Source organism: Salvelinus namaycush, chromosome 21 (assembly GCF_016432855.1).
Source record: "Salvelinus namaycush isolate Seneca chromosome 21, SaNama_1.0, whole genome shotgun sequence".
In the NCBI taxonomy this organism is placed as follows: Eukaryota; Metazoa; Chordata; class Actinopteri; order Salmoniformes; family Salmonidae; genus Salvelinus; species Salvelinus namaycush.
In genome coordinates this window covers 50,105,829-50,132,975 of record NC_052327.1, presented here as the reverse complement: position 1 = coordinate 50,132,975, position 27,147 = coordinate 50,105,829, and the positions used below count along the sequence as shown (strand labels likewise).

Below are 27,147 nucleotides of genomic sequence, written 5' to 3'. Positions count from 1 at the left end.
CTATTTTGCAGTGAACTGTGTTTCGGTTATTGTGGAAACTCTTGTTAGGTGAGCGCCTGTAATTTGTATTTGTAGTGGGGGGGGGGAATAACACCCCGACGTCAGGGCAGTCTGGTGGGCTAAATGTCCTGCAGTAGCTCAACGCACAGTTAGAAAAACTACATTGAAAAGTTTTTTGTTTTTATTAAATTGAGAATTTCAAATGTCATGGCATATCCTTGTAGGTAAAAATGTCACCAAGGATAATTTATACTTTTTTTTTTAAACGGCCTTTTTAACAAAGAAAAAAAATGTCTCAAGAAATCAATACTAATGTCCATTCCAATATCCAGATATTTGATTTAACCGTCCCGAGTACACATAAGGAGCGTTGTGCTCCTAGCTGGTTGACTGTGGTACACATAAGGAGCGTTGTGCTCCTAGCTGGTTGACTGTGGTACACATAAGGAGCGTTGTGCTCCTAGCTGGTTGACTGTGGTACACATAAGGAGCGTTGTGCTCCTAGCTGGTTGACTGTGGTACACATAAGGAGCGTTGTGCTCCTAGCTGGTTGACTGTGGTACACATAAGGAGCGTTGTGCTCCTAGCTGGTGGACTGTGGTACACATAAGGAGCGTTGTGCTCCTAGCTGGTGGACTGTGGTACACATAAGGAGCGTTGTGCTCCTAGCTGGTTGACTGTGGTACACATAAGGAGCGTTGTGCTCCTAGCTGGTTGACTGGTACACATAAGGAGCGTTGTGCTCCTAGCTGGTTGACTGTGGTACACATAAGGAGCGTTGTGCTCCTAGCTGGTGGACTGTGGTACACATAAGGAGCGTTGTGCTCCTAGCTGGTTGACTGTGGTACACATAAGGAGCGTTGTGCTCCTAGCTGGTTGACTGTGGTACACATAAGGAGCGTTGTGCTCCTAGCTGGTTGACTGTGGTACACATAAGGAGCGTTGTGCTCCTAGCTGGTTGACTGTGGTACACATAAGGAGCGTTGGGCTCATAAAAAAGTTCTGAGGTTCCTCTATTTGGACCTCGGACATGATGATCAAGGAAAAAAATGTGATATTGAGCCGTAACTGTTTTATGCTTCCTGTCTCAGGACTCAATGCTGGAGTTTGATGGGCAGCCCATCGACCCAGCCATCGTATCGGCCCAGCCCATCGACCCAGCCATCGTATCGGCCCAGCCCATGAAGCCTCCAACACAGAACATAGACCTGCCTCAGATGGACTGTCCACCAGTCCACCCAGATTCCTGCCTCTCACCACACACTGTTCCTGTACAGCCTGAGCCCACACAAGTGAGTACAGGGGTTAGCATAACATCATGAGAAATCCCACCTGGCCAGATATGACTTTATCCTCTCTGCTTCTCCTACTGTGATCTTGTTTATTATTACACATCTCTGTCTGTACTCTATTGTCGATCGCTCGCTTGTGGTGATTCATCCATTTCCCTTCTTGGGATTGTTGGAAGTTCTACTGTCTGAGGGTCTGGTAGAAGTGTAATGTCTCAGTCCTCTGTTCTCCCTAGGTCCCCGTGGTGCCCGCCACGCCTGAGGTCTACTCCACGCCGCCTCCCATGTACCACTCATCACACACGGTAGAATCCCGACCACAGACGGACTCCATCGACACCATCCAGGTAAATAAAGGAAGGCCTGGAAAATTGTTAAGACTCCAGTCACCCCAGCCATAGGCTATAATCTTTGCTTCAGCACGGCAAGTGGTACCGGTGCATCAAGTATAGCACCAACAGGCTCCTGAACAGTGGAAAAACACGCTTAAACAAAAAAAGGGGAATCGGGTGCTCGACTGAGAGACTTGAAAATCCAAAAGTCATTCCTTACCCCCAGGAGAATTCCACTGGTGACTGTCATTCCTTACCCCCAGGAGAATTCAACTGGTGACTGTCATTCCTCACCCCCAGGAGAATTTAACTGGTGACTGTCATTCCTTACCCCCAGGAGAATTTAACTGGTGACTGTCATTCCTTACCCCCAGGAGAATTCCACTGGTGACTGTCATTCCTTACCCCCAGGAGAATTCCACTGGTGACTGTCATTCCTTACCCCCAGGAGAATTCAACTGGTGACTGTCATTCCTTACCCCCAGGAGAATTTAACTGGTGACTGTCATTCTTCACCCCCAGGAGAATTCAACTGGTGACTGTCATTCCTCACCCCCAGGAGAATTCAACTGGTGACTGTCATTCCTTACCCCAGGAGAATTCCACTGGTGACTGTCATTCCTTACCCCCAGGAGAATTTAACTGGTGACTGTCATTCCTTACCCCCAGGAGAATTCAACTGGTGACTGTCATTCCTTACCCCAGGAGAATTCCACTGGTGACTGTCATTCCTTACCCCCAGGAGAATTCAACTGGTGACTGTCATTCCTTACCCCCAGGAGAATTCAACTGGTGACTGTCATTCCTTACCCCAGGAGAATTCCACTGGTGACTGTCATTCCTTACCCCCAGGAGAATTTAACTGGTGACTGTCATTCCTTACCCCCAGGAGAATTCCACTGGTGACTGTCATTCCTTACCCCCAGGAGAATTCCACTGGTGACTGTCATTCCTTACCCCCAGGAGAATTTAACTGGTGACTGTCATTCCTTACCCCCAGGAGAATTCCACTGGTGACTGTCATTCCTTACCCCCAGGAGAATTCCACTGGTGACTGTCATTCCTTACCCCCAGGAGAATTCAACGGGTGACTGTCATTCCTTACCCCAGGAGAATTCCACTGGTGACTGTCATTCCTTACCCCCAGGAGAATTTAACTGGTGACTGTCATTCCTTACCCCCAGGAGAATTCAACTGGTGACTGTCATTCCTTACCCCCATGAGAATTCAACTGGTGACTGTCATTCCTTACCCCCGGGAGAATGTGGGGGTAAGGACTGTCCGTGAGAATAACAAAAACAGTCGCACTCTGTTTCTGAGTAAATCTAATTTATTGAAAACAAACTTACGTTTCACCATGAATCGCCTTCATCAGAGCCTTGAGTAGGGAAAAGGTGGGTGGCACGTACACACCCTCACAGGGGGGGTGTCCCGCTCATCAGGTCAACAGAGTAGCAACTAGATGGGCTTGTCAAATGAGTATGATCATCATTGAAGATTCCTACATACACACACACACACACACTCCACCTGAATAACAAGAGACAAAACATATGAGAGAGACAGCTGTTCATTCAGAGCCTTTGTCTCGACGCGATCTAAGCAGCTGATCCAAAGTGCCCCTCTCTCTGTAACAATTTCCACACGATATTATAATACCAGGCCTTTTTTCTGCCCTGCAGACTGGTTGTATTCAGTGTGGTGACATAACTGTAGCCGTGTTCCAGGAACCTCCTTTGAAAAAATATGTATATATATATTTTTTTCATGATTTCAGCTTTAGTCTCAATCATTCACCTTAGTCTAAGGCAGTGGTCACCAACCTTTTCTGAAAAATCACTTTTTGCAGTCAAAAACAAGCCGAGATCTACAGCTCAGATGTAAAATAAATAAATAAATAATAATAATAAATAACATTTACTTAAAGGAAAGGCTTTAAGATACCAAAAACTGTTTTGTAGGATTGAGGTTTGTGCATTAAGTCCAAAAAATTATCACAGCGTATTGGCTATATGCCTGGACTGCCAATGTTGTTCTCGGACCACACTATATTTCAAAACTCGAGCTTTGATAACAAAATAGATCAGTTGTATCACTTGCGAGGCATAGCTGAGCATAAATGGAAATAATTAGCTTTTTAATTTTTTTTTTACTGGGTCTGATAGTACCTGTATCTGATGTTCAGTCACGTTGGCAGAAGACCGCAGCAGAGGGCCTCTCACGGTCCTCTTTCCTCTGGTGAGACTGGGCTGTGTTCATTCCTCCAAACAGTTGCAAAACGTTTTGCAACTAAAACAAGTGTTTCTATTGGACAAGTTCGGGTAGGTCCCTCTCCGTTTTCATTCCATTTTGCTTCCATTTAAGAAACCTTTTGCAACAGAATCGGTGGAATGAACACACCTCTGACCAGATAGGGGGGGGACAGTCTTCCAACTGATGCTGACACTCCAGGCGCATTGCATTATTTTTTGCTTCTTGCACAAATGAATGTTGTTCCTATGACCCAGAGGAAATAGACAGGCCTATCGATACACTTGGCTACTCATTCATTGCAGCTGCAGCGCGAGTGGTAGTAGGGAGAAACACTGTTGACAGTGCTGAATAAAGCTATCCTGGTCGGCTGTGTAGGCAGAGTTTGAATGAAATGGTTCAAAATGGGAACACTTTGGCTACCTGGCGCGCAGGGCTTCTGAATCAAGTGCACCCACCTTTTGCCAACAGGGCTTCTGAATCAAGTGCACCCACCTCTCGCCAACGGGGCTTCTGAATCAAGTGCACCCACCTCTCGCCAACAGGGCTTCTGAATCAAGTGCACCCACCTCTCGCCAACGGGGCTTCTGAATCATGTGCACCCACCTCTCGCCAACGGGGCTTCTGAATCAAGTGCACCCACCTCTCGCCAACAGGGCTTCTGAATCATGTGCACCCACCTCTCGCCAACAGGGCTTCTGAATCAAGTGCACCCACCTCTCGCCAACGGGGCTTCTGAATCAAGTGCACCCACCTCTCGCCAACGGGGCTTCTGAATCAAGTGCACCCACCTCTCGCCAACGGGGCTTCTGAATCAAGTGCACCCACCTCTCGCCAACGGGGCTTCTGAATCAAGTGCACCCACCTCTCGCCAACGGGGCTTCTGAATCAAGTGCACCCACCTCTCGCCAACAGGGCTTCTGAATCAAGTGCACCCACCTCTCGCCAACGGGGGATCTGAATCAAGTGCACCCACCTCTCGCCAACGGGGGATCTGAATCAAGTGCACCCACCTCTCGCCAACGGGGCTTCTGAATCAAGTGCACCCACCTCTCGCCAACGAGGCTTCTGAGTCAAGTGCACCCACCTCTCGCCAACGGGGCTTCTGAATCAAGTGCACCCACCTCTCGCCAACGGGGCTTCTGAATCAAGTGCACCCACCTCTCGCCAACGAGGCTTCTGAATCAAGTGCACCCACCTCTCGCCAACGGGGCTTCTGAATCAAGTGCACCCACCTCTCGCCAACAGGGCTTCTGAATCAAGTGCACCCACCTCTCGCCAACGGGGTTTCTGAATCAAGTGCACCCACCTCCAACAACGTGAGACTAATAAAACAAAAAATAGGAGCGAAAGCCTTTCGTTGGCATTTCTACAGAAATGTTTGGTGATCTGCTAGGAATGCCTTGAAGATCGACTAGTCTATAGCGCTCAACCGGTTGGTGACCACTGGTCTAAGGAATTGACCAGTAGGGATATTGCATTTTTAGAGGTTTAGGATGTTTACTATCATAGGAGCGTGTTCTTACAGAGAAGTTAGCGAAAAATAGTCGTTTCAAGCGTATCGCCGTCGCTTTAAAAAAAATATATATGTAAAAAAAAATTGCTGAGGTCTAGGTAATTGACAGAGGAAGTGTAATGCTCTTATGTACATGATTAATGGAGATTAGTGGAGTTGGTACACAACACATCTACTCAAGTTGTCCTCTGCGCCCCTCCAGACCACCAGAATCTCATCACTCTATCGGAGCCACAGGGCCATAATTAGTGGCGATGGAACAGCTTCTATCCCCAAGTCAAAACACTGCTAAATAGATAACAACCTGGCTACACAGACGGAGTTGACCCTTGTATTTTATTTGTCTCTACACACTCATGCACACTGACACTCCAACACACACACACACTTGCTTCCATTCAGCCACGAGCATTATTGTGGTCGGGCACCGATGTTGAGCGATTAGGCCTGGCTCTGTCGGGATTCCAATTTATTCCCAAAGGTGTTCGATGGGGTTGAGGTCAGGGCTCTGTGCAGGCCAGTCAAGTTCTTCCACACATGGGTTTCCATGGCTGCTCGGCCATGGAAACCCATTTTCATGAAGCTCCCGACGAACAGTTCTTGTGCTGACGTTTCTTCCAGAGTCAGTTTGGAACTTGGTTGGGAGTGTTGCAACCAAGGACACGATTTTTACTGAGCTCTAAAGTAAAGCCATTATGCGAGCCAGGCCTAATCGCCGAACATCAGTGCCCATCCACACTAATGCTCTTGTGGCTGAATGGAAGCAAGTCCCAGCAGCAATGTTCCAACATCTAGTGGAAAGCCTTCCCAGAAGAGTGGAGGCTGTTATAGCAGCAAAGGAGGGACCAACTCCATATTAATGATTTTGGAGTGAGATGTTCGACGAGCAGGTGTCCACATACGGTTGGTCATGTAGTGTAACTAGGTGGGGACCCTGGTGAAATAAATGTTAAAGCCATCATTCCTTCCCATCCAGGTGTCCCTGTCGTCAGAGCAGCCCCCTGCCTCCTCTCAGACCCAGCAGGTCTTCCAGCCTGTCAACGGCCCCAAACCCCCACACAGCTCTGGCATCAATGTCAACGCAGCACCATTCCAGTCCATGCAGACAGTAAGGTCACATACTTTCCTATACTTGTAGGGTAACTTGGAGACACTCACACACAATGGCTCACATGTCACCTTTTCTGAGACCAGGACGATACTTTTTTGTTAGTCTTTTTTGGGGGAGGGGGATTTTACACTCAAAACCATTCTGTGATGATATTAGGAAAAGAAGCTAGGTCTGACACCCTATGTTAACAACTAAGAAGAGAAGAGCATTGGTTTGATTTGAGCCGTGCAGTACACCACTGAGGCGAAGCTTCCTGCCATCCAGGACCTACAGTTGAAGTCGGAAGTTTACATACACTTAGGTTGGAGTCATTAAAACTCGTTTTTCAACCACTCCACACATTTCTTGTTAACACACTATAGTTCTGGCAAGTCGGTTAGGACATCTACTTTGTGCATGACACAAGTAATTTTCCAACAATTGTTTACAGGCGGATTATTTCACACAATTTCACTGTATCACAATTCCAGTGGGTCAGCATGGATAATTCCAGAAAATGATGTCATGGCTTTAGACGCTTCTGATAGGCTAATTGACATCATTTGAGTCAATTGGAGGTGTACCTGTGGATGTATTTCAAGGCCTACCTTCAAACTCAGTGCCTCTTTGATTGACATCATGGGAAAATCAAAAGAAATCAGCCAAGACCTCAGAAAAAAAATTGTAGACCTCCAAATCTGGTTCATCCTTGGGAGCAATTTCCAAACGCCTGAAGGTACCACGTTCATCTGTACAAACAATAGTACGCAAGTATAAACATCATGGGACCACGCAGCCGTCATACCGCTCAGGAAGGAGACGCGTTCAGTGTCCTAGAGATGAACATACTTTGGTGCGAAAAGTGCGAATCAATCCCAGAACAACAGCAAAGGACCTTGTGAAGATGCTGGAGGAAAAAGGTAAAAAAGTATCTATATCCACAGTAAAACGAGTCCTATATCAACATAACCTGAAAGGCCGCTCAGCAAGGAAGAAGCCACTGCTCCAAAACCGCCATAAAAAAGCCAGACTACGGTTTGCAACTGCACATGGTGACAAAGATCGTACTTTTTGGAGAAATGTCCTCTGGTCTGATGAAACAAAAATAGAACTGTTTGGCCATAATGACCATCGTTATGTTAGAAGGAAAAAGGGCGAGGCTTGCAGCCGAAGAATACTATCCCAACCGTGAAGCACGGGGGTGGCAGCATCATGTTGTGGGGGTGCTTTGCTGCAGGAGGGACCGGTGCACTTCACAAAATAGATTGGATCATGAGGTAGGAAAATTATGTGGATATATTGAAGCAACATCTCAAGACATCAGTCAGGAAGTTAAAGCTTGGTCACATATTGACAATGACCCCAAGCATACTTCCAAAGTTGTGGCAAAATAGCTTAAGGACAACAAAGTCAAGGTATTGGAGTGGCCATCACAAAGCCCTGACCCCAATCCTATAGAAAATTTGTGGGCAGAACTGAAAAAGTGTGTGTGAGCAAGGAGGCCTACAAACCTGACTCAGTTACACCAGCTCTGTCAGGAGGAATGAGCCAAAATTTACCGTTGTGGAAGGCTACCTGAAAAATTTGACCCAAGTTAAACAATTTAAAGGTGATGCTACCAAATACTAATTGAGTGATGTAACCTACTGACCCACTGGGAATGTGATGAAATAAATGAAAGCTGAAGTAAATAATTCTCTCTACTATTATTCCGACAATTCACATTCCTAAAATAAAGTGGTGATCCTAACTGACCTCAGACAGGGAATTTTTACTAGGATTAAATGTCAGGAATTGTGAAACTGAGTTTAAATGTATTTGGCTAAGGTATATGTAAACTTCTGACTTCAACTGTATATAATAGGTGGTGTCAGAGGAAAGCCCATAAAATTGTCAGAGACTCCAGTCACCCAAGTCATAGACTGTTCTCTCTGCTACTACCCGGCAAGCGGTACCGGAGCACCAAGTCAAGGTCCAAAAGGCTCCTTAACAGCTTCTACCCCCAAACCATAAGACTGCTGAACAATTAATCAAATGGCCACCCGGACAATTTACATTGACCCCCTCCCACCCCATTTGTTTTGTACACTGCTGCTACTCGCTGTTTATTATCTATGCATAGTCACTTTACCCCAACATACATGTACATATTACCTCAACTAACCTGTACCCCCGCACACTGACTAGGTACCGGTGCCCCCTGTATATAGCCTCGTTATTGTTATTTTGTTACTTTTTTATTATTTTTTTAAACTTTTGTTTATTTGGTAAATATTTTCTCGCAGTTCAAGAAGAGTTAAGGGCTTGTAAGTCAGCCTTTCACGGTTTATTTATTCGGCGCATGTGACAAAGTTTGATTTCACTAGCTACACTTGGACAAGGTTGAGTAGTAACAGATTACATTCCTTAGTTTAAGTGGCAGGGATACTATTGGCCTGAAACACATGTCCAGATTGTAGCTTTAACTCTTGACTGAGTCTATGACCTTTTCTCCGATTCTCTTCAGGAAGTAGGAAGTTGAACCACAGTACTCACCAGGCTGCCTTATTCCCCTCAGGTATTCAACCTCAACGCCCCTGTCCCGCCAGCCAATGAGACGGAAGCCTTGACCCAGGCCAGCCAATACCAGAACAGCTACAGCCAACAGGGCTTCAGCAGCCAATCACAGCAGCTCCCTGTGGAGCAGACGGAGATGCAGACGGAGCAGCTGCAGTCTGGTGAGTTAGCAGGGTTGGAGCAGTTTTTGGCCCTTTTCCCACTACCGAGCAAAACCAAGTGGACCATACCTCACTGGCCTGGTTATACATACACCATTGTGCTACTGTAACCATCCTGGAAGGACAATGTGAACAGGTTGAACAGCACGAACAATGATATTTCATGACTGGTCTTAAAATTGCCATTTTCTTCCCTGTAGTGGTTGGTGCCTTCCACTCCCAGGACTTGTCCCTGCCCAGCCAGGACTTGTCCCTGACCAGCCAGGACTTGTCCCTGCCCAGCCAGGACTTGTCCCTGCCCAGCCAGGACTTGTCCCTGCCCAGCCAGGACTTGTCCCAGGGGCAGCAGCTCAGCCAGCAGGGTCCAGGGTTTGGCCCTGGGGCCAGTCGCCAGGCCCAGTCCTTCTACAACAGCAGAGGCATGACCCGCGGAGGACCACGTAATGCCCGTGGCCTGGCCAACGGATACAGAGGTCCAGTATCTGTCCTCTACTGTCACTGTTAACTACTGCATCTTCAATATACTACAGCTTTCTGTTCGCTTATAGGGCTTGAATAGAGTTGATGGTATTGTGTTTGAGAAGTGAGAGACTTTTTAAAATATATATATTTTTTAAATTAATTTAAATGGCAGTGCATCTAACTTGAGTGTAACGATCCATTCCAGGTTATGACAGTTACCGGCCTCCCTTCACCAACACTCCTAACTCTGGATACCAACAGGCCCAGTTCAACACACCTCGGGACTACTCCAACGGTGGCAACTACCAACGGGGGGTAAATAACTTTTGACCTTATCACTCACACGGGTTTAGCGGAAGGCTTGGGATGGATGTTGAGCTAACATGCTCAGGACCAGTTTCCCAGACACAGATTAAGCTCTGGACTAAAAAGCACTTTCAATTGGGGGAGCATTATTTTTTTTGTTGTAGTCCAAGACTAGACTTAATCTGTGTCTGGGAAGTTAGCCCTCAAAGTTGTCCTTCCCTTTGCCATAAGGGGTCTTGGATGGTCGCGTATGTTCTGTTTGGCATCTATAAGAGCAGGGGGTGGCAGGTTGCCTAGCGTTTACGAGCGGTGGGCCGGTTTACGAGCGGTGGGTCGGTATCCCAGAGCGGACTGGTTTTGTGTTCCTTCTCCTTGCCATATTACTGAATAGTCTCATTGTATTTGTTAAGAATCTATATAGGAGTACTCTCTAAGAACTGTCAATAATGTTTTGTCCCTCTTCCGCCCCGCCCCGCCGCTTCAGGAAGGATATAATCAGAACTACAAACGTGGAGCGGGTCAGGGACCCAGAGGTGTGTCTCGAGGAGGCAATGCCCAGGCCATGAAGTCCTGATCGGGCCTGTTTGACTGACTCTGACTGCTGGTTCCAATTCACTCCTTGTCCTTGGCCCTGGCCCTAACATTTCAATGTTTTCAGATCTAAGGGACCACACACACACACACACCGTACTGAATGTTGATCTGCTGTTTGTTAAGCGACCACCTGATCGCTGGTGGACGTGACATTTTGGTGCGATTCTACGTGTAAAATCTGTTTGCAGTCGGCACTCTGTTCAGAGGTGTTAAGACCTCTAGAAAAAGCTACTGGTCTGTCTGAGCCTTAAAACGTCTGGAGACGTAAAACAGGTGTAGTGGTAGACTGAGGTCTCTCTTTTTTTGTCCTGAGTGGGACAAGGATGCAACAATCGCATGTGGAGTTTCCACCATGTTGCGTCTTACAGATCTGTAAAAACAATGTAAGGGTCCAAGGTGGTGGGGGGGGGGGGGTGTAAGGAGCGAATTGGGACAGGTTTTGACTGAGCGACAACATGCCATGCCACACTTATTCAAGATATCCAGAATGCAGTTTGCCCCCACCTCACTTTTTATTTGACCATGTGGTGTTACTCATCAGTTTTTTTTTCTGGCTTTTGGATCAAAGTCATGCCTGCTTTGACATTTAATAATAAAAAATTAAAAAGATTTGTTTAAAAATGAGTCTGAATATACAAGCTGTAAATCAGGGTTGAAGCAAACCTGTTTTGAAACAAATATTCCTGTAAACTTGAAAGATTTCATTTTTATTAAATACTCTGTCACTCCCGCTCCGAGTCCCCAGGAGTACTTTTCTGTTCTCTTGCCCAGTCCCCCCTCCCCTTTTTCTTTCCCCCTCATAATGTGATTTTGGGTTCTAAAAAAAAAAGCCTTTTTTAAAAGAATCTCTCTGTTTGTGAATTGATTGTTGCATCAGAGTTTCAATAAAGATGATGTTGCGTTGTCCTTGGTCTGGGGTCGTTGCTCATCACTGTCAAACGTCCAGTATCTTCTATCGCTGAGGGATTCAGGAGCAGCAAGGATTGAACAAGATGGTTTCCTTGTTGAATTGTCTTCTCCATAGAAAACTGCAGCAGATGGATGACTTGGGAGTTAAACAGCAGATGTCTTTATGGAGGATGTGGATTACTAGAACATTGTAGTTTTGTCTCCAATACACGCGATTTTACTATCAGTACAAATTCTGTCGTGTGTGTATATATATATTTCACATTGATGTTGGGTGACTTGTGTGTGTATATATATATATATATATATATATACTCACACACATTCATATAGTCTATAATCATATCTACTGCAAAGATAGCCTGCAGAGTTCTGTCCTACTATCCAGGTCTGTTCCCAAACAATTTGAACTTCTACTTTTAAAAATTCACCTCTCTAAAAACAAGTCTCTCACCGTTGCCGCCTGCTATAGACCACCCTCTGCCCCCAGCTGTGCTCTGGACACCATATGTGAACTGATTGCCCCCCATCTATCTTCAGAGCTCGTGCTGCTAGGCGACCTAAACAGGAACATGGTTAACACCCCAGCCATCCTACAATCTAAGCTTGATGCCCTCAATCTCACACAAATGATCAATGAACCTACCAGGTACCACCCCAAAGCTGTAAACACGGGCACCCTCATAGATATCATCCTAACCAACCTGCCCTCTAAATACACCTCTGCTGTCTTCAACCAGGATCTCAGCGATCACTGCCTCATTGCCTGCATCCGCTACGGGTCAGCGGTCAAACGACCTCCACTCATCACTATCAAACGCTCCCTGAAACACTTCAGCGAGCAGGCCTTTCTAATCGACCTGGCCGGGGTATCCTGGAAGGATATTGATCTCATCCCGTCAGTAGAGGATGCCTGGTTATTTTTTTTAAATGCCTTCCTCACCATCTTAAATAAGCATGCCCCATTCAAGAAATTTAGAACCAGGAACAGATATAGCCCTTGGTTCTCTCCAGACCTGACTGCCCTTAACCAACACAAAAACATCCTATGGCGTTCTGCATTAGCATCGAACAGCCCCCGTGATATGCAACTTTTCAGGGAAGCTAGAAACCAATATACACAGGCAGTTAGAAAAGCCAAGGCTAGCTTTTTCAAGCAGAAATATGCTTCCTGCAACACAAACTCAAAAAGTTCTAGGACACTGTAAAGTCCATGGAGAATAAGAACACCTCCTACCAGCTTCCAACTGCACTGAAGATAGCAAACACTGTCACCACCGACAAATCCACTATAATTGAGAATTTAAATAAGCATTTTTCTACGGCTGGCCAAGCTTTCCACCTGGCTACCCCTACCCCGGTCAACAGCACTGCACCCCCCACAGCTACTCGCCCAAACCTTCCCCATTTCTCCTTCTCCCAAATCCAGTCAGCTGATGTTCTGAAAGAGCGGCAAAATCTGGACCCCTACAAATCAGCCGGGCTAGATAATCTGGACCCTTTCTTTCTAAAATTATCTGCTGAAATTGTTGCCACCCCTATTACTAGCCTGTTCAACCTCTCTTTCATGTCGTCTGAGATTCCCAAAGATTGGAAAGCAGCTGCGGTCATCCCCCTCTTCAAAGGGGGGGACACTCTTGACCCAAACTGCTACAGACCTATATCTATCCTACCCTGCCTTTCTAAGGTCTACGAAAGCCAAGTCAACAAACAGATTACCGACCATTTCGAATCCCACCATACCCTCTCCGCTATGCAATCTGGTTTCAGAGCTGGTCATGGGTGCACCTCAGCCACGCTCAAGGTCCTAAATGATATCTTAACCGCCATCGATAAGAAACAATACTGTGCAGCCGTATTCATTGACCTGGCCAAGGCTTTCGACTCTGTCAATCACCACATCCTCATCGGCAGACTCGACAGCCTTGGTTTCTCAAATGATTGCCTCGCCTGGTTCACAAACTACTTCTCTGATAGAGTTCAGTGTGTCAAATCGGAGGGTCTGTTGTCCGGGCCTCTGGCAGTCTCTATGGGGGTGCCACAGGGTTCAATTCTTGGACCGACTCTCTTCTCTGTATACATCAATGATGTCGCTCTTGCTGCTGGTGAGTCTCTGATCCACCTCTACGCAGACGACACCATTCTGTATACTTCTGGCCCTTCTTTGGACACTGTGTTAACTACCCTCCAGGCGAGCTTCAATGCCATACAACTCTCCTTCCGTGGCCTCCAATTGCTCTTAAATACAAGTAAAACTAAATGCATGCTCTTCAACCGATCGCTGCCTGCACCTGCCCGCCTGTCCAACATCACTACTCTGGACGGTTCTGACTTAGAATATGTGGACAACTACAAATACCTAGGTGTCTGGTTAGACTGTAAACTCTCCTTCCAGACTCACATCAAACATCTCCAATCCAAAGTTAAATCTAGAATTTTCTTCCTATTCCGCAACAAAGCATCCTTCACTCATGCTGCCAAACATACCCTTGTAAAACTGACCATCCTACCAATCCTCGACTTCGGTGATGTCATTTATAAAATAGCCTCCGATACCCTACTCAATAAATTGGATGCAGTCTATCACAGTGCCATCCGTTTTGTCACCAAAGCCCCATATACTACCCACCACTGCGACCTGTACACTCTCGTTGTCTGGCCCTCGCTTCATACTCGTCGCCAAACCCACTGGCTCCAGGTCATCTACAAGACCCTGCTAGGTAAAGTCCCCCTTATCTCAGCTCGCTGGTCACCATAGCAGCACCCACCTGTAGCACGCGCTCCAGCAGGTATATCTCTCTGGTCACCCCCAAAACCAACTCTTCCTTTGGCCGCCTCTCCTTCCAGTTCTCTGCTGCCAATGACTGGAACGAACTACAAAACACTTATCTCCCCCACTAGCTTTAAGCACCAGCTGTCAGAGCAGCTCATAGATTACTGCACCTGTACATAGCCCATCTATAATTTAGCCCAAACAACTACCTCTTTCCCTACTGTATTTATTTATTTTGCTCCTTTGCACCCCATTATTTCTATCTCTACTTTACACATTCTTCCACTGCAAATCTACCATTCCAGTGTTTTACTTGCTATTTTTGTGAATCTGACAGATTCTAGCCTTGCTGAAGCACCCCCAGATCATCACCGATCCTCCACCAAATGTCACAGTGGGTGTGAGACCTGGAGAGGCCTACAAGCCACAGAGACCTGGAGAGGCCTACAAGCCACAGTGTCTCGCACCCACTGTGAAATTTGGTGGAGGATCGGTGATGATCCAGGGGTGCTTCAGCAAGGCTGGAATCAGACAGATTTGTCTTTATGAAGGACGCATGAATCAAGCCACGTACAAGGTTGTCCTGGAAGAAAACTTGCTTCCTTCTGCTCTGACAATGTTCCCCAACTCTGAGCAGGACAATGCTCCATGCCACACAGCCAGGTCAATCAAGGTGTGGATGGAGGACCACCAGATCAAGACTCTGTCATGGCCAGCCCAATCTCCAGACCTGAACCCCATTGAAAACCTCTGGAATGTGATCAGCTAGCTCAGAGGAGATGTCGTCCTGCACCACATGCTGTCCAAAGTGTTTACGGACATATTCAATCTCTCCCTATCTGTCGCCACATGCTTCAAGATGTCCACCATTGTTCCTGAACCCAAGAAAGCAAAGGTAACTGAACGAAATGATTATCGCCCCGTAGCACTCACTTCTGGCATCATGAAGTGATCAGCCCTCTCCTGTACTTCCTGGTCAACCATGACTGTGTGGCCAAGCATGCCTCCAACTCAATCATCAAGTTTGCAGACAACCGTAGTAGGCCTGACTATCAACAATTAATGAGAGGGCCCTGGGATTGTGGTGCCAGGAAAATAACCGCTCACCCAATGTCGACAAAACAAAGAAGCTGATCGTGAACTTCAGGAAACACCCCCCTATCCACATCGACGGGACCGCAGTGGAGAAGGTGGAAAGCTTCAAGTTCCTCGGCGTACACATCACTGACCAGCTGAAATGGTCCAGCCACACATAGTGTAGTGAAGAAGGCACAACAGCGCCTCTTCAACCTCAGGAGGCTGAAGAAATTTGGCTTGCCATCTAAAACCCTTAAACTTTTACAGATGCACAATTGAGAGCATCCTGTCGGGCTGTATCACCGTCTGATAGCCGCAGTTGGAGCCAGACCCTCTGTCCTCTGGTGTTATAAAAAATAAAATGTAAAAGCTCAGCTTCAGCAGTAAATAATACCCAACAAGACACTTTTCCCAGATCTGTTTATACTGTATAGCCAACTGATGGTCGTTGTCATGGCAAGATGGCACAAACAGATCTGGGCTAGAAAGCGATGTCTTTCAGTAGGAAACCACACGCGTCAGCTCCAGAAGAGGACCGTCACTCTGAACATTAAGCGGGACCTTGGAGCTGCTCGTTGCTGCCACCAACACCTGTTTACTCTTACGAGACACACAAGATCCAGAGGAACACCTTGAAGAGGACTGGCCACCCCTCATAGCCTGGTTCCTCTCTAGGTTTCTTCCTAGGTTCTAGCCTTTCTAGGGAGTTTTTCCTAGCCACCGTGCTTCTACACCTGCATTGCTTGCTGTTTGGGGTTTTAGGCTGGGTTTCTGTACAGCACTTTGAGATATCAGCTGATGTACGATGGGCTATATAAATACATTTGATTTGATATATGTATCCTGCAGGTGAGACGTCATTGTTCTTTTTCCTCTTGTACTTCCTCCTAAGTATGACAGATGTAACTTGTCACTCATTATGTTCAACTCTCCAGAGTTTTTCCCCCACCATAGTTCTGTTTCACTCACCCAGGAGTTTAAGGCCATCACTCCCAGCGGCCTGGTTTGAACCGTTGACTGTAGGGGGTGGTATCGTGGTCCTTCTGCTCAGGACATCCAACTCACTAAAGCAGCTGTACCACTGACTTTGGTCAGTCTGTTCTATCCCGTCCTCTGTACAGATGTTTTCAGTGAACATATATACATGTAACTCTTGCTGGGTTGGAGCCAGTTCAAGGTTGTTTATGTAATGCTGTTTGTGTTCCTGTCAAGATGTCCATTCTCAAAAAAATCTTAATTCCATCAGCTGCAAACTCCCTGATGACATCTTTGGTAACCTAAAACAGGGCAGGTTAAATCCATATATTCAACGCTGAGTCCATGGGGTTAACCTTTTACTGCAGTGGGCTAAATCAGGGTCACACAGTGTTTATTGGTTGTCATAAATAAATATACTAAGACTATACACCTCACACACATGGTTGTGGGCTTAAAAAAGAACACCTGTATCATGTCAGAGTTTAAATGTATTCAATTTTGAGTTTGCAACCCAATATTACACTTTGGGTGCGTTCGTAAATTCACTCTGGGTATCTACTCCGATTTCAGAGCACTCTAGTCTGCCAGAGCGCAGAATAGCTGATGAGTTTACCAAAGCTCAACACCCGGTGTGGCCGGTTTCAGTGAACGTCGGCAAAAAAAAAGCGTAATTAAAGATTGTTGCCAGCAGCACAGTTAGTCACCAACGCTCTGGATAACATGAAAAAAGCCTTACCAGCTCTGCTAGGGCGAGTAAAATGGTCAGAGTGAGGTGTTCTCTCATTTGTGTCTGGAAATAGCTAGCAAGCAGCTAGCAAACACGCCAACGTTTGCCAGTTAACGATCGGATCAAGTCTACTCCTCCGCCAGAGCGTCCAGTGTGCGCTCTGAATTTATGAACGCCCTGAGCGCACTCTGGCACTCCGGATTGAATTTACGAAAACCCCCATTACATAAAACTGAAATATAACAACCGTTTGACATAAACACCCGATTTTCAGCTGAGAGAGTAAGAATCACAATTATAACATTTGATAGTTAGGAGACTGACAACCAATATCTCCTTCTTTACCATAATAATGTTGCTCTTCTGTATCTACTAAATGATGGATGACTGTGAAGCCATGCAGAGACCAGACAAGAGACCGGTTGTTGTGACAGATGAGTGTTTTTATACACAGTAAGGTGAACAGTATTATTTGCTGTCCGATTATCATGTACTGTAGACGTTCAATCAATGCATCATGCACTCAGAGTAACAATCTGTCAAAGCTTCGTACTCGCCCAGTGTCCTTTGCGGATCGCAGTCATTCTGTGTTAAAATAGATATTCGTTTCTCGACGGTTGAGAAGCCGACGGAGCCATTGAGATGGGAACTCCGGAGTAGATGAGAGGATTTGAGATGAGAGCAGTTGGCGTACCAATCTGTTGGCGTGAAATGTCTGTCAGCCTCGGCTTCTCGAACTGGCTGGCTAGCTATTTATTTTCACTTCTCAAAAATAACTTTATCTTCAGCCAGGTCAAAAACAAATATATTGTAGACTTGGTTACTTAGCACTGTTAGCAGCTGTAGTTAGAATACATCAGCTTCATCCAATGCAACTTTTACTGGGAAATCAATGTACTCAAGGATCTTTGAACCTGTGCGATCTCTTTTTGTTTTCAGTGCTCATTTCCCTGTTGCACCACTACGTTGCAACCGTGAAACAAGTCACCCATGCCACCGGAAGCTAAATAATAGTTCCCCAACTATATTCACAAACGCACATCACCAAAGAACAAAATAAGACAAGTTTCAAAACATTTAAGTGGAATGATTTAATCATCTCAGCAAAGTAAAAATAACATTATAAATCAGGGCTTTTCATCCCACATGCACAGTTCCCTTGAGTTCTTAACTTTATTTATTTTACTCTGAATATTCCAAGACCCTTACACTTGCCCTTAAATTTATCTGTTACAAAAAAATGTTTTTTTTTTTCCTTCTCCAGAATGTATTTTCCCTCTGGTACCCATGCTCTTTGTCATGTTACAGGTCATCAAATACTTTTTCCTGGAGGACTTGTCCTGCTTTCCAGTTTGGTAAATGTGAGATGAACACTTGTCCATAAGAGAGAAGGATGTGGAATGAAAATAGACAATGTATAAAACATAAAAAAATAGAAAGAAAGAAAGGCAAGCGTGTAGAGGCGTGATGTGTCTGTGGGGATAGTCCTGCGTTCGTTCTGGAGGCACTTTGGCACAGATTAATACCCCAGTTAAATACTCTCTTAACCCGTATGGGTAGAGCGCAGGGACATGGGAAGTGTATTACCTGGCTCGGGGTGGAGTCACACTACTGAGCCAAGCTCTACCTACTGCACTGGCCTGGTTATACATCTAATGTAAAAAAATAACATATTTGAGCCAGCACGGTGCGAGAGTGTGAAAGGAGTATAGTACCTCACAACAGGGCAGGATTGGTTTGTTTGACACCGGGTAAACACTGTAGTCAGCCAGACAGACACACCCACTACTGTACTGTAGTACAGGCAACCCTGAGGTGGGAGGGGGGGGGGGGATGCCAACATGTGGCAAAAACATTTCAACAGAATGAGAAATGATAAAACATCAAGTCAGAAAAGCAGTGAACTTTAACACAATCTGGTGGGAATCTTTCATTTATGGAGAAAAATAAAGGGAGGAAGGAAGATCTCTGACTGAGGTCTTGATAAAGGCAGGTCCCATCACAAAAGAAGAGCAATCCTTGTCTGTCCTCCCTAGTCATTTCTCTACCTCCCCCTCTTCCTCAATGAAAGGAGAGCCACCCTTGTCCTCTCTCCCCTTCCTCCTATTCCTATCCTCTCAAAGGTAGAGCTCCTTGTCCTCTCTCCCCTTCCTCCTATTCCTATCCTCTCAAAGGTAGAGCTCCTTGGCTAGGATATGATGCAGTTTCTCCCGGAGGACTCTGAAGCGAGGTCGCACCAGGGGGTCCAGGGTCCAGCACTGCTTCATGACTTCATACACCACCTCGGGACAGCCGTCCGGGGCGTCCATCTTGTAGCCCTTCTCTACGCGTGGTACCACCTCCTTCAGAGGCTGAGGGAGAAGGTTGGGATGAGGAAATTGGAAAATAATTTTTTAAGAGGGGAGTGGACACAGGAGTCATTCATAGAGGATCAGAGTGGACACGGGAGTCATTCATAGAGGATCAGAGTGGACACGGGAGTCATTCATAGAGGATCAGAGTGGACACGGGAGTCATTCATAGAGGATCAGAGTGGACACGGGAGTCATTCATAGAGGATCAGAGTGGACACGGGAGTCATTCATAGAGGATCAGAGTGGACACGGGAGTCATTCATAGAGGATCAGAGTGGACACGGGAGTCATTTATAGAAATAGAATGACTTTTTATCTGTCTAGTAATTCTATTAGTATGTTATCATTATCACTAAAGAACATAGCCTGTCAGAATGTTGACAACATAGAAAGGAATATTATTATACTGGCCTATAACAGCAGTGTCCACATTTCAGATTTACTACATCAACTCTTAACTGCTTAAATTCATATATACTCTATAGCTGTCACACACCTGCCCAATCAGTGCTTATTCATAATCTGTCCAGGCAAAAAAGATACTTACAATTCTGGGGTAAGGCACTCGGCCAAAGGAGTAGATCTCCCACAGCAAGATCCCATAGCTCCACACATCTGACTTGGTGGAGAATTTCTGTTGATCAAGACAGCATTTCAGCTCATGTGTAACACATACAGTAAGTACATCATTAAAATGGTGCCAATCAGCAATACAATACTATTGATATATTCTAAAATCTCAAGTCGACCTCTAACCCCTACTCCCTGTAGATCTCAGTGGATTAGATAAGTGTAAGCAATATGGTGGTAGCTCCATTTTGCCCTCTGATAGGCTAGATGGAATTGCTACCATATTGCTTTACACCTATCCAATCCCCTCCGATCAAAACATGTTTCCAAGAGCAGGGGTTGGCAAACCTTTTGGCTCAAAGGCCACATACTATATGCGTGACGAAACATGTGTAGCCTTTATTCATCTTCACATTGACACGCACCAACTAGTCTACTGTAGGTGTACATATGCCTGCAGAACTAATTCTACCCTTGTACCATACCTACCCTTGTTTTTTTTTGTGAACACATTTTTCACAAAATTGATATAATTTATAACATCACAGACACAGTCAAACACATACACAGATCCTGCATCTCTACCCTTGTAAAGTACAAACAGTCACAATATGCAAATGTCAAAATAGATATATATTATATGACTGGAGACATGCAAAATGTTAAAAAAAAAAGAATCTAAAATTAGAGTGAAACATGTTTAGAGCGTTTCATTTGGATTGGTCGGTTTCTGAAAGCATATTAAGGAACAATTCTCATCTCCATTGTGAGCCATATGTACAATTATCCAATCACCTCAGCCCAAATCTGACTGATTAGTTATTACCTGTATCCAAGTGCATTGCTGGATAATTCTCACTGCATAATCATCAACATGGAAAAGCATCATCCTTGCCTACCCCAGTCATGGTTATTTGAGTCTTAAAATGTGAACAATGGGTCTGGTCACCTATCTTGGCAAGGGAATCAAAAAGTCTGTGGTCATCTTTGATGTTGAGATTCTCATAAACAGCTGACAAGTGGTAATTTGTTAAATTTCACCTGTGATGGGATTTGTTGTAATTCATGACTGAGAACGTTTGTTCACACACATATCTGGACCTGAATAAAACAAGCGCCATTTGTTTTTTTTAAATAATTGGGAACTTAGTTACATTCAGTGAGCCGTAGAACTGGTCTATTGTTGCTGTTTTGTACTTCTCCTTCAAAAGCACTGTCACATTGGATGACCCATGAGCGCCAATTGTGTGTCTGGTGGTGCTTTCTCACTGCCAGGCTACAGACAGGGGGCATGATACAAGCTCCAGCTCAGTCTCTATCTTGGTGAAGTCTGAGAAGCGGCGGGAAAACTCAGCATGTAACTGTATGTCCTGATGTGGGCGCGTTCAGTGCAGCCAGTGTCGAAACATGAGCGAAAGACCTGCTGCTCATTTGTCTGGAGAACATCGGAAGTTTGGCCTTGAATGCTTTCACGTTGGAATACAGTCCCAATGCACACAAAAAAACACAATTTCCCAGCAGTTTCACATTTACATCGTTCAGATGGCCCAATGTGTCCACACCGAAAGCAAAGTTGCCCAGCCAGTCTGTCTTTCAACTCGGAAAAGTCGTCAGGTATGTTCCTTGATACGTTTGGTAAAGCCACGTCCCCTCTCAGTTCCCACACACGTCAAAATACTTTCCCCAGGCGTAGCCAGAGCACATTTTAACGGTAAAAGTTCTGGTGCTCTGCCTTTGTCACTGAGCAGCTGAATGAACTGATGATGGTTAAGACCCCTTGCCCGTATAAAGTTGACAAGTTTCACAGCTTTAACACACTTTTACACAGGGCTTCCTGACGAATAATACAGTGAATAAATATTCATTTCGAGTTAGGGCTTTTTTTCCCTTTGTCTTGTCATCTTTTTAGTAGGCCAATGTTTTGACCGGTTAGATTTGTTGATACGTTTGTCAGTTGGCTCCACGATAGATTCATTTTTTCCAAAGCAGTCAGAGCCCCTGTTTGTTCCCATCATTGATTCCATCGCAATAAGTTCCTCTGTTATTTCAAAGTTCTCATTTATTCCTGACAAAAATGTAAAGTTGAGCGCTGTCTGATGTCAGTAGTCTCATCCAGTGCTATTGAAAAAAAGATGGACGCCATCTGTTTTTTTCCTTCAACCTCGGAGATTAGCTTCTCCCCTATCACTTCCACACGCCTGGTGGTGGTTCTGCGTGATAAACTAATGGTCTCGAACTGTTTTTTTTACTCTCAGTACAAAGTATACCAGCAGTCGCCCCCATACACTCTTTCACAAACTCCCTTTCAGCAAAAGGTTTGCTTTGCGATTTTATGTGCCACTATGTAGCTTGCCTTAGTTACGGAGTCTTGAGTAGAACACCGTTTTAGTAAACGTATTTTGTTGGGCCTTTAAAATTTGTGGCAAGCTGAGGCCTTCCATGCCTTTTCCTGAGTGGACAGATAGCTAGCGTAGTTAGCATGCTCGCTTGAAAAATGACAATTCAGATTATATTCCTTAAAAACGGCAACACTTTCTTGGCATATATGTTCAATATTAGTAAAAAACTATTTTGCTGTCCATTCTTCTTTAAACAACATTCAGAGTCCACTTCTCATTTTTCACATCAAAAGTCGTCAAGGAATGAACTGGCTGTGATGATAGAGCGCACCGCCAGGCTACAGCGCCATCTATTGGAAACACAGAGCTCGCCGCCAGGCTACAGCGCCATCTATTGGAAACACAGAGCACGCCACCAGGCTACAGCACCATCTATTGGAAACACAGAGCACGCCGCCAGGCTACAGCACCATCTATTGGAAACACAGAGCACGCCGCCAGGCTACAGCACCATCTATTGGAAACACAGAGCACGCCGCCAGGCTACAGCGCCATCTATTGGAAACACAGAGCACGCCGCCAGGCTACAGCACCATCTATTGGAAACACAGAGCACGCCGCCAGGCTACAGCGCCATCTATTGGAAATACAGAGCGCGCAGCCAGGCTACAGCGCCATCTATTGGAAACACAGAGCACGCCGCCAGGCTACAGCACCATCTATTGGAAACACAGAGCACGCCGCCAGGCTACAGCGCCATCTATTGGAAACACAGAGCACGCCGCCAGGCTACAGCACCATCTATTGGAAACACAGAGCACGCCGCCAGGCTACAGCACCATCTATTGGAAACACAGAGCACGCCGCCAGGCTACAGCGCCATCTATTGGAAACACAGAGCGCACCGCCAGGCTACAGCGCCATCTATTGGAAACACAGAGCGCACCGCCAGGCTACAGCGCCATCTATTGGAAACACAGAGCGCACCGCCAGGCTACAGCGCCATCTATTGGAAACAGAGCACGCCGCCAGGCTACAGCGCCATCTATTGGAAACACAGAGCACGCCGCCAGTCTACAGCGCCATCTATTGGAAACACAGAGCACGCCGCCAGGCTACAGCACCATCTATTGGAAACACAGAGCACGCCGCCAGGCTACAGCACCATCTATTGGAAACACAGAGCACGCCGCCAGGCTACAGCACCATCTATTGGAAACACAGAGCGCACCGCCAGGCTACAGCGCCATCTATTGGAAACACAGAGCACGCCGCCAGGCTACAGCACCATCTATTATCTATTGGAAATACAGAGCACGCCGCCAGGCTACAGCACCATCTATTGGAAACACAGAGCACGCCGCCAGGCTACAGCACCATCTATTGGAAACACAGAGCACGCCGCCAGGCTACAGCACCATCTATTGGAAACACAGAGATCTATTGGAAACACAGAGCACGCCGCCAGGCTACAGCACCATCTATTGGAAACACAGAGCACGCCGCCAGGCTACAGCACCATCTATTGGAAACACAGAGCACGCCGCCAGGCTACAGCACCATCTATTGGAAACACAGAGCACGCCGCTAGGCTACAGCGCCATCTATTGGAAACACAGAGCACGCCGCCAGGCTACAGCACCATCTATTGGAAACACAGAGCACGCCACCAGGCTACAGGACCAGCTATTGGAAATATAGAGATCTATTGAAAACACAGAGGACGCCGCCAGGCTACAGCGCCATCTATTGGTGGTTGTTTGTATATCATGGAATAAGTAATTTTAGGCCAAAAATCATAACTCAACATAATATTTAATACATTTAAGAAAATGTCTCTCGGGCCATATTGAAGTGCAGGCCGTACTTTGCCCCCCTTTGTCCTAGAGGGTTGATTTGAGATCCAGGCTCCTAAAGACAACAAGGAGAGTGACGAGTGAAACTGACGTCAGTGTGCTAGCTAAGGAGTATAGATTCTTCCCTATCTGAATACAACCGCAGGGTAAACTTTCCATACCAGGGCTCAAACACGGGGCCCTCCGCCTCGCTAGCACGTGACCCGCCCTCCGCCTCGCTAGCACGTGACCCGCCCTCCGCCTCGCTAGCACGTGACCCGCCCTCCGCCTCGCTAGCACGTGACCCGCCCTCCGCCTCGCTAGCACGTGACCCGCCCTCCGCCTCGCTAGCACGTGACCCGCCCTCCGCCTCGCTAGCACGTGACCCGCCCTCCGCCTCGCTAGCACGTGACCCGCCCTCCGCCTCGCTAGCACGTGACCCGCCCTCCGCCTCGCTAGCACGTGACCCGCCCTCCGCCTCGCTAGCACGTGACCCGCCCTCCGCCTCGCTAGCACGTGACCCGCCCTCCGCCTCGCTAGCACGTGACCCGCCCTCCGCCTCGCTAGCACGTGACCCGCCCTCCGCCTCGCTAACACGTGACCCGCCCTCCGCCTCGCTAACACGTGACCCGCCCTCCGCCTCGCTAACACGTGACCCGCCCTCCGCCTCGCTAACACGTGACCCGCCCTCCGCCTCGCTAGCACGTGACCCGCCCTCCGCCTCGCTAACACGTGACCCGCCCTCCGCCTCGCTAACACGTGACCTGCCCTCCTTAACAAAATACAAACCAGTTGAGCTACAGAAAACGATCAAATTCGAAAGCGACATTGAGGACATTTCAAGCTAGCTCTAGCACATTCTAATCTCCGTTACACTAGCCTACCTTTTCCCTCAGAGCCTCTGGGGAGGTCCACTTGATGGGCAGTTTGGCCGTGTCCTGATTGGATGAGGCCTCTTTGGTCAGGCCAAAGTCGCTGACCTTCGCGATGTTTTCGTCAGACACCAGAACGTTACGTGCCGCCAGGTCTCTGTGGACAAAGTTATTGGCCTCCAGATACTCCATGGCCTCACACACGTCACTACGGAGGAGGAGGAGGGACACAGGCAACATTTAGTTTAATTATTTAATGTACAGTTTACATTGGCAGTGAGGTCTCTGTTCAAGTTGTTGGCATCCAGATACTCCATCGCCTCACACGCACATCACACATCACGGGGAGGGGGAAATCGACATGTAAAGAGTCTGACAATGCTACAATTCCAACTGGCTGCTATAAGCCACTGACAACAGACTTCCGGTAATATTATTGAAGATGTACAGACCAATCATCATCATACTCACAGTGAGAACTTGAGTAGACAATCCCCGAAGATCACCGTCCGGCCTCTGGAGCGCAGGTAGTCCACTAGACTGCCCTGTAAAAAGAGAGGTCTTCAGTGCTATCTGGTTCTTTATTTATATAACTATGTATTTATGTACTACCTTTAACTTAACTGAATCATAAAGAGCCTCCTACCTTGGCCATGTACTCGCTGACAATAAACAGGCTTCCAGTCTCCTCAACGATGACACCTATCAACTGAACCAGGTTATTGTGTCTCAGCTGCCTGCAGAAAAGGACCAACACACATTAGCAAGAGTTCAACATTTTAGAAAAGCTGTTTAAATAGCTGCACAGTAAACCAACACATATTATTCAACCAAAACCTCACAGATCATACAAACACTGATCTAGGAATACAATAAGGATGTTAAACACTTGACCAGAGTTGTGGTCCTCTCCCAAAGCCCTGAAACTTACGTCATAACTGAGGCCTCTGCGATGAAGGCCTGAGCCGTGGCATCATGCTTGATACACTTCACAGCTACTTTGGTCCCTCTGTAGTCTCCCACCTTCACATCTGAAGGGAGAGATAGACACAGACTCAGGATGGGTGTTTAAACCTTCTACATCCTGGAAATACCTTGGCTCAATAGTCAGGGGTGGCAGTGAGCGGCACACTGTGTAAACGGTTTAAACACCCATCCTGCGTCAGTGAGAATGAGAGCATCCATTTCAGACCATTTCACACACACTCCAACAGAACAGGTATTGGGTGCAGTGGACTGAAGAGAGTACAGTGGACATCCCAGAACAGGGTTTTGATGCAGTGGACTGAAGAGAGTACAGTGGACATCCCAGAACAGGGTTTTGATGCAGTGGACTGAAGAGAGTACAGTGGACATCCCAGAACAGGGTTTTGATGCAGTGGACTGAAGAGAGTACAGTGGACATCCCAGAACAGGGTTTTGATCCAGTGGACTGAAGAGAGTACAGTGGACATCCCAGAACAGGGTTTTGATGCAGTGGACTGAAGAGAGTACAGTGGACATCCCAGAACAGGGTTTTGATGCAGTGGACTGAAGAGAGTACAGTGGACATCCCAGAACAGGGTTTTGATGCAGTGGACTGAAGAGAGTACAGTGGACATCCCAGAACAGGGTTTTGATGCAGAGAGGTGGTTGATAACATAGTTCCCCCAGAGGGCCTAACGTCCCCATACAACCGCAGACATACGTCGACAGGCACGTACATACTTGCCTCCAAACTCTCCCTTGCCTATGGACTGCTGAATGTTAAGTTCCTTCCTGTTCAGAGCCCAGCCACTCCTAGAGAACTCATCCTGGGCTGCTACAGTTCCCTCCTCCAGCTTCGGCTTGATCAGTTTGGTGCAGAGACCATCTGCATCTTTGGTATAGTGCTGAGGACAGAGAGAGGACAGGGAGAGGACAGGGAGAGGACAGGGAGAGGACAGGGAGAGGAGAGAGAGAGAGGACAGGGAGAGGAGAGAGAGAGAGGACAGGGAGAGGAGAGAGAGAGAGGACAGGGAGAGGAGAGGGAGAGGACAGGGAGAGGAGAGGGAGAGGACAGGGAGAGGAGAGAGAGAGAGGACAGGGAGAGGACAGGGAGAGGACAGGGAGAGGACAGGGAGAGGACAGGGAGAGGAGAGAAGGCGTAGGTCAATAACATGACCCAGGAAGGGTTAA

The 27,147-nt window shown here is 46.8% G+C and overlaps 2 protein-coding genes across 3 annotated transcripts in view; one reads left to right on the top strand and one right to left on the bottom strand.

The window, feature by feature from the left end:
• Nucleotides 1–11,165, top strand: part of LOC120066458 (caprin-1-like) — a 32,628-nt gene extending 21,463 nt beyond the window's left edge. Inside the window, exons 11-17 of one of the 2 annotated variants that reach the window (XM_039017844.1) lie at nt 1,092–1,292; nt 1,526–1,636; nt 6,364–6,495; nt 9,035–9,194; nt 9,395–9,667; nt 9,862–9,971; nt 10,447–11,165. In XM_039017844.1, coding sequence (XP_038873772.1) covers nt 1,092–1,292; nt 1,526–1,636; nt 6,364–6,495; nt 9,035–9,194; nt 9,395–9,667; nt 9,862–9,971; nt 10,447–10,536 — 1,077 coding nt within the window. In that variant the 3' untranslated portion in view covers nt 10,537–11,165. The remainder of the gene's footprint in view (nt 1–1,091; nt 1,293–1,525; nt 1,637–6,363; nt 6,496–9,034; nt 9,195–9,394; nt 9,668–9,861; nt 9,972–10,446) is intronic. The other variant, XM_039017845.1, reaches the window with a different exon arrangement.
• Nucleotides 11,166–18,091: 6,926 nt separating this feature from the next.
• LOC120065955 (tyrosine-protein kinase CSK-like) overlaps nt 18,092–27,147 on the bottom strand; it is a 9,120-nt gene continuing 64 nt past the window's right edge. Inside the window, exons 2-8 of the mRNA XM_039016997.1 lie at nt 26,702–26,931; nt 25,922–26,021; nt 25,637–25,727; nt 25,462–25,535; nt 25,003–25,198; nt 19,922–20,008; nt 18,092–19,371 (exon numbers count right to left, since the gene is read on the bottom strand). Of these exons, the coding sequence (XP_038872925.1) occupies nt 19,189–19,371; nt 19,922–20,008; nt 25,003–25,198; nt 25,462–25,535; nt 25,637–25,727; nt 25,922–26,021; nt 26,702–26,931 (961 nt within the window). The 3' untranslated portion in view covers nt 18,092–19,188. The remainder of the gene's footprint in view (nt 19,372–19,921; nt 20,009–25,002; nt 25,199–25,461; nt 25,536–25,636; nt 25,728–25,921; nt 26,022–26,701; nt 26,932–27,147) is intronic.